Source organism: Physella acuta, unplaced genomic scaffold (assembly GCF_028476545.2).
Source record: "Physella acuta isolate Inbredline_101_S28 unplaced genomic scaffold, ASM2847654v3 ptg000076l, whole genome shotgun sequence".
NCBI lineage: Eukaryota > Metazoa > Mollusca > Gastropoda > Physidae > Physella > Physella acuta.
The window spans coordinates 1-13,013 of NW_026731596.1; the positions used below are offsets into that span (position 1 = coordinate 1).

The 13,013-nt window shown below is 34.2% G+C and overlaps 1 protein-coding gene across 1 annotated transcript; it reads left to right on the forward strand.

Moving 5' to 3' along the window:
- Nucleotides 1–6,377: 6,377 nt before the first annotated feature.
- Nucleotides 6,378–12,747, forward strand: LOC131953831 (uncharacterized). Its single transcript, XM_059317209.1, has 5 exons — nucleotides 6,378–6,672; nucleotides 7,253–8,560; nucleotides 8,710–8,934; nucleotides 12,040–12,130; nucleotides 12,324–12,747. The coding sequence occupies exons 1-5, from the start codon at nucleotides 6,388–6,390 to the stop codon at nucleotides 12,503–12,505; spliced, it is 2,091 nt and encodes a 696-aa protein (XP_059173192.1). The 5' UTR covers nucleotides 6,378–6,387; the 3' UTR covers nucleotides 12,506–12,747.
- Nucleotides 12,748–13,013: the final 266 nt, after the last annotated feature.

Genomic DNA, 13,013 nt, shown 5'->3' on the forward strand with positions numbered 1-13,013 from the left:
CCAGTACAAATCCTGCGATTTTTGTTGGTGAAAAAGCGCCCCCCCCCCCCACTTCCCCACCATCTTGGACAAAAATGGTAGAGCTAATTTTAAACGTCACTAACTCTTGTTTTTATGTTACACAATGGTAAAACGCGCTTTTAGTTCCATGGGCTCTTTTCTGGGTGATATGGGTTATTTATTCCTTAATTTTTCCGATTTTAGTCTTCGAAAAAGCGCCCCCCCCCCTCCATCTAGGAAAGCTGGAAAGCAGTTTTTCCGGTCACTGTTTCTTAAGGATATACCTTTTACAATTACTCAATCAACGTAGAAAACAGTTAAATCAGTATGCAAAGGCTCTCAGCCGTTAAATTTCTTTACTTTGACTGTTTATAATTCAAAACTTGCAGCTTAAAATTAGCTTGTAAATTTTTTTTTTCTACCCCTTTTGGCGCCCCCTTAGGGTCGGCGCCCGGGGCGGCCGCCCTCCCCGCCCTCCCCTAGCTACGCCTCTGTGTCTGTGTTCCTGAAAAAAAAATGTCATTGTTTTAGTTCTTGTGTAAGTATCCTGACATCTGTGGTGTCTCTGCTTGATAATGTATGTCTATGTTATGGAATGTGTGAATCCAATCATGTGCAACTCAGTTCTGGCTAGGTTGTCGTGTACTGGCCTTGAGTGAATCCTAGTGGTAATGTGTAACTCGTTGAACGGGCTCAGCTAGCAGTGTAAGTGTTTGTGTTAGTGTTATGTAATTATTGGCGTTCCTCTATGGTGGGTAGGTTGTGGCGTTGCTTGTAAAATCCCGTGAGGCGGGTGTAGGCGTAATTTTCGTTGGTCAATGTGATGACGCAACAATCTCATCTCAACGCTGGTTGAGACGTCCACGTAGAGTGGTTATACGATGAACTGAAGCTGTCTGATGCAGTGGCGAACAATGACGCAACATTCCATCGCAGGGAACTTGGACGATGGGTCTTCTGCCCTTCTTATCTACCGACGCAGGTGTACGTAGCTGGCGGTCCGTTGTTAGATAACCCCAGTGTGGGGACGAAGCGGTGCCGACGATGGCGTCCGTTTTCTTGACCGGGCAATTCTCCGTCCAGCAGGGCTGTCCGCTGTCCAGGTAACTCAACGTGTACAGGTGCTTCGGGTGGCGGCACTCTTTGAAGTGTCTGCTTCATCTCGTCTCATTCTGGATAAACGCTGGTGGGTCTGAAAATTCTGCTCTATAAAATACTTAGATTAGTAAAAATCTTTTAAAATGTACAGGTGCTAAAAAGTGTGGTTCTTAGTGCCCTTCTTTACCCTACCTTCCAACATTTTTTTTTTAAACGTTTAGGTTTATACCCGTGCTGGATAGTTTGTGCCAGCGGTTTTTCTGCCTTATCCATTCTGTTGTTACGCCCTGTTGCCTTAGTTTTTTTTTTACTTTCCTCAACACACACACACAAACACACGCACACACACAAACACAACCAGGGGGGGGGGGGGCAGAGTTGGGATACTATAAACAGGGCGTAGCATTAGACAAAACAGTAGAAGAATTTGAAACATCTATAGAGAGTAGGATAGGAAACAAGATAGCAGGGGCGGAACTACAGTGCCGCCAGACCACGCAATGCGATGGGGGCCTAGGCCGTTTACGGGCCCACGACCGACCATAATCAATTTTTTATAGTTAAGAAAATAATAATTTTCTTGTGAAAAAAACAAACAGATCTTCTACAGTAAAAATGTTTCTACAGTAGCTAACACACGCTGTTTTGTAAAGGAAAAAAATATATAGGCTACGTGATTTGTAGTGTGAAAGATAGGCAAACGTTCAAACCACTTCCATGAATTTTTTTCCCTTTTTTAAATAGTCAAATATGTGTGCTCTTAAGAAATGTTTAATAGATTTGCAATAAAAAAATTAAAAAGCAAGTACTACTCTTCATAATTATTTTAAAAAAATAAATAATAAAGAATGACATAGAATAAAAAGGAAATTTATTAAAAACTAATAATGTAATTATACGAAAAATCATACAAATAAACATAAGACGAGAAACCATTACACATACAAAACTTTCATGCTTCCTATTCTTTTGACCAACTTTTTAATTAGGAAGCAATATGTCAGCCATTAAAACAGAGAACTTCAAAACAGACTAATAGCACTCACACAAATGACGCTTGTAAAAAGTAAAAAAAAAAAAATAAAAAAAAAATAATATATATATATATATATATATATATATATATATATATATATATATATATATATATATATATATATATATATAAAATGGGACCCTATATATATATATATATATATATATATATATATATATATATATATATATAAAATGAGACCCTATATATATATATATATATATATTATGTATATATATACAGGGTCCTATTTTATTTTTATATATATAAATAAATTATATATATAATTATAATATATATATATATATATATATATATATATTATGTATATATATATACAGGGTCCTATTTTATTCTTATATATATAAATAAATAAAAATAAAAAATAATATATATATATATATATATATATATATATATATATATATATATATATATATAATATATATATATATATAATATGGGGCCCAAAATTTTTTTTTGCGGGGTAGCCCTTTTTTTTTTTAATTCCGCCATTGCAAGATAATAAGAAATGTCAAGAACAAAAGCAGAGTTAGCGATAGAATTAGTGAAAAAGAAAATATACATCACATAGATAACACGTAGGCAACAGAGAGTTCAGGTGAGGAATTGAATTAACGTAGGCAATAAAGAGTTTAGGTTCAGGCAGTGGCGTAGGCAGGGGGGGGGTTAGGGGGGGTCATAACCCCCCCCCCCCCCCATAGACCCCCCGGTATATATAAAAAGTATGAGGGGGGTGCAAATCGAAAGTTTGAGGGGGGGGGGGGTGCAAATCGAAAGTTTGAGGGGGGTGCAAATCGAAAGTTTGTCCCCGGGTAAAAATTGGAACCCCCCCCCCCCTTGAGACGATCCTGGCTACGCCACTGGGTTCAGGTGAGGAATTGAATAGCACGACACGCGTGAATTAAGGGGAGATCACTTTGACACTCAACTCAGTTGTTGTACGCGGGGGAACCACTAGCCACACATTTGGTGGTTCCAAATTAGTCAAATATTAAAGTCTAGCTTCATATATATATATATATATATATATATATATATATATATATATATATATATATATATATATATATATACCTAACAAGCAAGAAAACGTAGGTCAGTTTATCAAACCGTGCGCATGTTTAAGCTAGAAAAATAATAATGCAGTTATTCAATTAAAACTTACATCTCTTAAGCCTGGTAATCTAGCTATCGATATAGCCTAATTTACCTATCGGTATTTTAACCCGCCTAAATCTAGAGTTTCTCTCTGATTCGATTTTATTTCGCAATCTCAAATTAATATTGAAATCCTTGCAAAAGGTGACTATGAAGACTAGACTAACCCGCCCCACCTCGTATTAACGGTGGCTCTTGTGACCTCACCTTGACCCCAAGTACGTTTTCGGTACTGCTTGTGGGAAAAAAAAATTACGTCACAGTCAATTTCAAATTGCTGTTCCTGCAATACGTATGCTGCGTAGGCATACAGATTAAAAAAAATACTAGGCTTAAACTCAACGTGACTACAACCGTGTCTTGTTTGTGGAAGAAAAAATACGTTCAGACTGTGTGTGTGTGGGGGGGGGGGGGGGGGGAGTCTGGCTTTTGTAGGAGAGAGGGGAGGTAAATATCGTCAAAAAAAACCGTGGATGACCCCTAACAATTTACAGCTATTCAAAAAAAAAAAAAAAAAAAAAAAACATAAATATCGATGTGGCTTGGCTATCAAAATGGTTAACTTTGGTTCACACGTCAGACCCTTTCTAATTTTAGCTAACCTGGTCCATTTCATTTTCCCATCACATGAACCTAAAACTTTCAAATTGTAACTAATCTTAATCTAGGGTCTTTACAGTTGAAGACAAATATTTTTACCAATCCAATCTTTAAAAGAATATATATTGATTATTACTATTAGGCATTAGGCCCCCTATTAAAAAATTGAAAACAGGAGTACATCTAGAAATTTAAATTAGCTTAATGGTAAAATAAAACTTAATTGCTACTTTTGTTACATTGTAATTTTTAAAAAGTTGTTTATAAGGTAAACATTAAATTGCAATTAGACAAGACTTTTAATGTTATTTTAGAGTAACATAAACTTCTTGTATTTAAAATATTAACTTCATAAAACAATTAATTAGTACAGTAACAGTATGAAGCTGCTTATCCGCGATAAAAAGTAGATAAAACATATTGAGTTATTATCCGAAGAAAATTACCTAATTTTTTTTCCTGGTCTGGTCACATCCCTGAAAATATATACTTTTAACAGTGTCTGCCGTCCGCCCCCGAAGAAAGTCTACCGCCCCCCCCCCCCAAATTTCAAGTGCCCACCCCCCCCCCCCCACCCCCGGAGAAAAAAGTCTGGAAGAGACACTGCCCCCCCCCCCTCACCCGAAGATTTAAGTGCTCCAATGTTACCGGAGAGTGGGAGGGAACAATGAGCTCCTATCTGGTAGCTAATTGGGTCCGACATGTTAATTAGCTTAATTAGATACAGCAGAATTGTGCTGACATTGAAATTAGGTAAAGGACGTGAAATTGTTTAATAATAACGATAAGAGATATGGCCATATATTTTTTACTTCGATGGATTAGGAACAATGGAGATACAATAGTCTGGTTCTGTGGAGGCGAGATATATATATATATATATATATATATATATATATATATATATATATATATATATATATATATACAAGTTACAATTGGTGTTCCACCACCCCTCATCCTATTTCCAAATGGCCTGCGTTTGTGCACACCTGTTAATTCAAGTGGAAAAAAATCGTTTCCCTAGTAAATTATTAGATGTTGTAACAATGTTACTAACATAGTGTCAGTTTTTAGATGACTTCTAAATATACATATTCAGTTATACATGTATGCTGATTCAGAAATAGATTTAAATAAGTAACTCGTAGGGGGGAGGGGGGGTCGGTAATTTTGTGACGATGTGTGATGAAGGGGAGGGGGGGGGGGGATTCAGATGTTGCGACGTGACACTTTTGCATTATAAAAAAGCAATGTTAGAAAACGAATTTTAGACGTTATTTCTCGTTTTAGATAACTGTTTTAATAAATTGTAATAGTTTAGACAAGATTTTAGAAAAATATCGATGTTTAAAAAAAATTCAACTGCAATTTTGAGGGGGGTTGTAGGTTGAGGTGTGACGTCATTTTAGGGGGGGGGGGTCTGGCTTTTTGTGACGACGTGTGACGGAGGGGAGGGGGGGGGGGAAAGGTAAAAATCGTCAAAAAAAAGCGTGACGTCATTTATGGATGACCCCTTATGACATTAACATTTTTTACAGAGGAGTCCGTAACCCCCCCCCCCCCCCCCCCGCCACTGATCATATGATTCTGTTTTTGCAGGGATTTCAATAAAAGAAGGAAATTAAAATTGCTGAATGTTTTTTGCTATTTTCTAGTTATACTTTCAATATTGTCTGTAGACAGATTCTTCCTGTACATGAAACGAATGGAGTAGTGCACATTCACACAGAGTTTCTTCCAGGCATCTCTTCCCCCCGAAAAATTTTTACCACCCCCCCCCCCCCCCGAACGAAATGAAATTTATATAATTTATATAGAAAATATATACTTTTAACAGTGTCCGCCCCCCCCCCCCCCCCGAAGAAAGTCTACCGCCCCCCCCCCCCCCCCGAAAATTTCAAGTGCCCCCCCGGAGAAAAAAGTCTGGAAGAAACACTGCACACAAAGGCTTGTTTCTTTGTGTAAGGATGGGTCTCTGTGTATTCTGTTATAATCAGCGAGGGATATCTCATCATCATTTATTGTCAAAGATCGTAATCGAGTTTCAGAGAACCCCCCCCCCCCCCTCCACACACACGTACGGGTCACACACAAGTGCCAAAATATATAAGGGTATATATATATATATATATATATATATATATATATATATATATATATATATATATATATATATATAAATGGGTCTTTAAAGGCTTATATTGCTTAAATGTTGCCGTACTAATAGCAAGGCGTTATCAACGCTTCCTATTGCATTTATAATTATCGCAATCTTGGCGGGGAATAAACTTTTTGAAATGTTTCAAATCAGTTCCGGTTGTTACGAAAAAAATACCTACGATAATATTTTTCTAAATTTATCCTTTGACCCATAGATCTTGACCCCAGATCTATAATTAATCAAATTAAAATTATCATTTTAAAAATATTGTCATGATTTTTTGGGTATTTTTACAGGCACCAGTCAAATGGAACGCCACTGGCTGGATTTTTATAATGAAAATGTAAGTGTCCTTGACACCGTTACTGTTATAAATTCTGAGAGTGACTCAGACGAAGAAAATAAAAATGATCATCACGAGAAAATGCTGAGAACAGCTACAGATGTCAATGCCAATAAGCCAAATAAAACTTCTAGATCTAGATCTAGATCTAGATCTAGCTCTGTTTGGAATGATTTTACAGTTACAAATATCGACCAACATAAAAGTGTAAATTTACTGGCTAATAATCTGATCAAGAAATTTAGATTGGTAAGTTAATAATATTAATAATTAATAATAAAGTAAAAGATAATAAGTTTAAGAAAACAAATCTAGAATCTAGATTAGAATCTATTCTAGATCTAGATCTAGAATAATAGATATCTCTAGATCTAGTCTAGTAGACTCTAGATCTAGATCTAGCTAGAGTAGATCTAGACATCTTGATCTAGCTAGGGCCTTACTTATTATATATAATCAACTAGATCTATAATCTAAGTGATTCTATTATTTATTTATTAATTTAATAATTAACTCCTAAAGTGAAAGTCCTACCATTGCCCCAACTGTAAATTTTTACCCTTAGCCTTAACACTTGACATTACAACAGAACACTTGAAAGTGTATTGTCAGACACTGATACTAGATTCTAGATCTAACTAATAGTCTAAACTCTAAAGCCATAAACTTCAGTATTGGTTCAAGTAGTTAAGATAACACATTACTGATGATGCTAGTTAGTTAATCATTACACATGCTAGTTAAGTTTGTTAATGTTAATCATTGCACATAATCATCTTCTTAATTGTGGCTGGCCCCACGAATTAAAAAAATATTTTTTTTTCTATAGGAAAATCCTTTTAGTAGAACAGAAAATGGTACTTCTCCGCCAAAAAAGACAAAGTTTAAAATACATCATCAGCAACAAAAGTACAAAGCCCCGTGCTTTGAAGAACTGCCAGATCTGTTAAAAATATCAAACACTGAATCTCCTATAACGAAACTTCAAGTAGTGACTTCTGATGCAAATGAGAAGTGTAAAGAAAGCTTTAAGAAATCCCTCATAATATCACTGTGTGACTGTATGAAATATAGAACATGTAATAAAATTACTAAATGTAAATCTCACAATAACATATTCAAGCAGTCACTTAGAGAAAACCTCAATTCAAATACAGTTTGCAAAGAAGTTAAATGTTTCCAAATGGCTTCCAAATTACAAGCTGGTTCATACAATCAAGTTTCATCAAATTTCCCTTGCAAAGATTTTTCAAATAATCAAAAATGTACATCAAAACGGAGGATACTTGATGAAAGACAGGCATATTCACTGCCAGTGAAGAATAAAATGCCTGATATAATGGAAGACCTGGAAAATATTCTCCCACAAATGAGCAGTAACTTGAGTAAACCCAACTTTTACTGTCACAAAAAAACAATCTTTAAAAATAATGTAAATGTGGAAAGAGATAAATTGTCACTAGTCAAAACAGTTGAGACATTTTCATTTTCACAAGTCATTGCCAGAGATATACCAGGGAACACAAGCTTGCACATCAGGCTACTAACAAATGAAATGAACAACCTTGAAAGGAATCTCATCTTTGGTCAATACTCATCTACATTTTTACCACTAAGCTCAATTCAACCTTCGAAGCAGCCATTTAATTTTTACCACAGTCAGTGCATAGAAATAGCATTAGAAGATGGATGCATAGATTTAGCATTTGATTTTTTGGAAGATTTTAGTACAAAGTATTCACCAAAAAAAGAAACAGTCCAGCTGCTTATAAATGCCTGGTTAAAAGTTGAGTTTACTAGTCAGACACCCAAATCAGCTCTAACTGTTATTTTGGAGACGTACCAGAAGCATCCAGAAATAATTATAATTGATGATCCATTTAAAATTAGTCCCACTCTGTACCTCACGTCAATAGAGCTTGATTTGTTCACCAAACTCATGTGTGACAATGTCAAAATTCAACATTCACTTGCCTATTCTCTATTATCTTGGTACAAAAGTAGGGACAATGTCCTAGCTATTTTACAGGAACTTGGAGCTTTATTTACTAGTGATTTAACAGCTATACATTTGGAAAAAATCTACCAACTACAGCGACTACTGACCATTAGTTTAGAGGCAACTCTTCAGGATAAGGTACCAAATCTTTATACTATGTTTTATCTACTGTGTGTGAATGAAAAAAAATAGGATACCAGGGATACCAAGTCTACATAAGTATTGAAAAAATTAGTACTGTAGAAATAAACTAACTATTGCGTTAATGTATAATTTTTTTGTCACAGATATTTGTGTTAAAAGACATTTCCACAAAGCTGATTGATCTGTACAAGTCCCTAGGCAGCATGTCTACAAAGATCCTGTTCCTCAGCTCCACAGGCACACCAGCTCTGGTTGGTTTGGTCACTCGTGGTGTCATTGAGTCACACTTTATTGTGCAACACATCACAGACCCAAGTCCTTCTCTTGCTGATGTTGAAGATTCTTATTTCACAGCAGTTCCACACATGGTAAGATAGAAACCTCTTCATAACTTGTTTCCCTTTTACCACACATAGCTAGTGTCAGCACTGAATTCTGTTGGCTTGGTAATGTTCTGGATGTTTCAAAGGGATGATGGAAGGGGCACAACCCCTGAGGAGAGCTGTGATGGAGTTAATGGACCTGTGGGCACGTAATAACATTTGGAGTAACAATGCTAAGATCATCAACCTGTAATTGCTCAGTCAGTGTTCATTTAGCTGCATTACATCTCTTTCTTCCAACCCCTACCCCCAGTAATCAAAATCTGTTCATAGTAGGTAGTCCAAACTGAAATTAACTATTGATTGCAGACTTCTGGAGTGAGTATGTCATGAAAGAACGTTTAATTGTAAGGTCTATGCCACAAATTTTATAAAAATATCTCAATAAATAAAAAAGTTATGCGATTTTTAAAAAAGCAAAATTTGGTAAAAAACTGATTTTCAAAAAGTGCCATTTTTGAGAACCCATATTTTTTAAACTAAATAACATAGAAGTGTGGAAATTGGTAAAGTTGCTGCAAAGTTTGTAATATATATGCCCAATTTTTTTCAGTCGTCTAAAATGAGTCTTTCTAAGGTAAAAAAATAATTGAAAATGACAAAAATGCGTTTTGGTCACTTTTATTTTCATAAAAAAAAAAAAAATTCAATTTTTTTTTTTTTTTGCTTTGGAATAACTCTAAAATTATTGTGTTGGTAACATCGACGTGGAAAAATGTGTTAATTATTTTCAAAAATCACATGAGTTAAAATATTATTTTAAAAAATACCACAGTTATCTAGTGCAGGAGAAACAGAATCAAAATTTAGTAGAGGAAATGTAATGTAATGTAGTTAAATAAAGACGTGATGCCTACAAGTGATGCAGCAGTTGATGCCACATGCTTTGGTTTCTTTTCAAACCTGATAACTGCTTTGGGGGAACAGTTTTGGGGGAACATCTTTGTACGTCTTGTTTCCCTCAACCTTGATCTTGTGGAGCATCAAGAGTAAGTAATATGTTTTGGGAATTGTAGGGGGGAGGGGGGAGTGGGGTCTTGGCCTTCTTCCCTTCCCTTGTAAGGAAAGTTCTGGATAGGCCACCGTAAATGTCTCCAGCTATGGAACGAACAATTGATTTAGTGATTAATAAAATATAATTAAATTTACTACTAGCCTATTGTGTAGGCCTACTATTTGTCCTATGACTATAACTGGAAACATGTGAAAAAGCCTGAAAACACCTTTTTGTTAAAAGTAATTTATATTTTTTATATATATTTTTAAGAGTAATTCTACTGAATGAAATTTGAAATAATCGTTGCTTGTCCCACAATGGTTGAGATATCCAATGATGAAGATGCCATACTGTGGTTCTCAACATACTATAGGACAACTTAACTGTCCTTCATTGTTACTATTATATGCATATAAAATAAATAAATAATGAGAAATACTACTAGTACTACTTACACTTACAACTAATATAACATTTAAAACTAAGTCACAACATGTACAATCTTAATAAATTACCATCTAAAAATTGATCTGGTACATTTTATTAAGGAGACTGGCGCAGACCATTTCACATTATTCAGCAGGGGAATCAGAATCAGAGTGCACAACAGAAAATAAAAAAATTAATCACATTAGTCCTTCAAATTTAGTGTCTTTTGTTTTAAATACATTGATAAAAATGTATAGTTATTATAATTATAAATTTCTTTTGTGTTTCATTAGTATTTTATAAGTATTTAACCTTCGTTCCCTGTAAATAATTGAGTTCGTCCACATAGTAACCAGGATAGTCTGGTGGCCATTTTGAATTTGTCGATTCATAATTTTGACGTGATAGTCCAGATAAACTGTAGTAATACGACCCTATCATTGATCCCAGTCAATAGATTTTAAAGAATTAGTAAACACTAGCATCTAATAGTTAAGTGCATCCATATTTTAAGTCCCTAGAATGTCCTGAATTAAATAGCTTCACGTCTAAACACACCCTGTGTACAAGCGTAGTTCACACGCTAAAACCGTGGACTTGTAGCGTTCAAATTTACATTAATAACGTGTACTAATTAAACCAAACTGACATTCAAACTTAAAATTCATTTATTAAAATGGAAATGAAACTTTAAAAATGATACTTACAACTTGTTTGAAGGCTCTAGCAAGGGTAAAATCCGTTTAGCATCATCGGTCGTCAACCTTTAAAACCGTTCGGCGAGCAACTTACTCGGGGCTGAAAGTCGACTCGAGGGTTATATGTTGATTGGGGGTACGGCTTCGCGACCGTAAATCAGAAATACTTGAATTTACAACACAAAGTAGTTATAAAACTGAACTTTACATCGGTGTAAAAATTGAAACAGAATTAGTTTGTTTCCGTGTATATATCGTCATTTAAAGTTTAAAATCTGTATTTTTTAAATGAAATAAACAAGTTATTTTTTCAATTTATACATCAAACGATAGCCTAGAATTCGATCTTTAAAATGACATTAAGATTATGCTTCTACGATGCTTCGTCGCGAAGCCGCGACCAAATAAAACAGTGTGGGGTCGATCGGTACACGCAAAACGGTGAAATTTGTTGACGTAACTGATACTTTTCAAACAAATATAAAACACATTCAAACATGTGTTACAGATATAAAAATACCAGATTACGACAGATAAAGACTTAAACTTTATTGACATATAATTTTTATTCTTATAGGACAACTAGAAGTAGTGAAATTTTTTTTTTGAAAACCGCAAAAACTGACCCTAAAACGCACTTTTTCGCCAGTTTGGACTACCTATTCATAGTGATGGGTTTTCCTCCATTTTTAAGTATGTTTTTTCCTTTAATGTTGCTTTTGTCATGTAGTTTTCCCTCTTATTGTGCCTTTGTCTTGTATATGCAGGCTTTTTCTCTCTTATTAAGCTTCTGTATTTAGCTCTGATGTAAAATATTGTTTGGATTTGTTGTTATTGTTTTAATCAAGTGTTTCTACATTTACCAAATATTAAATCCTTCAATTTTTCATTCTACTAACTGTCAAATTTCCTATTTTTTAAAATGTTTAATTCCTCAAATATTTGATTCTATTTTGTTATAACCAGGAGCAGTTATACAATGCAAGCTGTGATTGGCGGGAAGAATTAAGTGTCCTGTTGTACTTCACTCTATACAGTGTCATTGAATCTACAAAACGTAAGATAACATTTTTGTATAAAATAAAAAGGTTTAGAAATAGAACTATGGAAATTTACTTTTCTGTTTCATTTAGTTTTCTCTCACAATAATAAAATATGACTTTATAAGAGGAAGAAATGGTTTTTATTTTTTTAAAAATCACTTCCACACAGTAATTGAAAAAGTGCTTAAAGAATTTTTAAAATTTCAGATAGAACATCAGAGAACAATCGTTCAAGGCTTCTTACTCCTAAACTTGAGTTTCCACATCTTACCAGACATAAGAATTTATCAGATTTACTACATCATTTCTTGACATACAGTCCAGGTCTCAGTGTTATAACCCAGGAGTATTTGTTACATATTGAAACTTTAATGGAATTAACCATTTGATTCTGCAATGTGTTTTTTTTTTCTTATTTTAACTTAAGTTCATCTTTTACTTTGCTTTAATTTTATTTCATCTATTACATAAGATACTATGTACCTTTAAAGAATTGTTCTTCTTAACTAAATCAAATAAAAATAGATTTCTACATTTACTTTGTACTTATTAAATTATGTTTTTCTGAACTATACAATAATACAAGCTATTATATTTAATTCTTTGTATACTAAGAGTATTTTTATAATTAAAAACTTGTTCACATTTGAAAACTAGTTTAGTTTTTGTTGTAATCATATATCCCAGCATACCACAGTAATATACAAATATTCATGTTTCTCCTTTATCTACAATATTCGTGTCTGCTGTTCACTTATCTTGTGGAGACATACTTTCTTGCCTGCTGGTAAAAGAAAAATTACCACAGAACAAAGTAAATTAGTAAATAGATTTAAATAATTCATTTATGAAGGCCTTTTTGTCTTAAAAAAATAAAATTACAACCAGAGGCAGACA

Coding starts and splice junctions, on each gene's coding strand:
- LOC131953831 (XM_059317209.1), top strand. CDS start 6,388: ATGGAACGCCACTGGCTGGATTTTTATAATGAAAATGTAAGTGTCCTT. Junction 8,561..8,709: donor AGGCAACTCTTCAGGATAAG/GTACCAAATCTT, acceptor TTTTTGTCACAG/ATATTTGTGTTAAAAGACAT. Junction 8,935..12,039: donor TCACAGCAGTTCCACACATG/GTAAGATAGAAA, acceptor TGTTATAACCAG/GAGCAGTTATACAATGCAAG.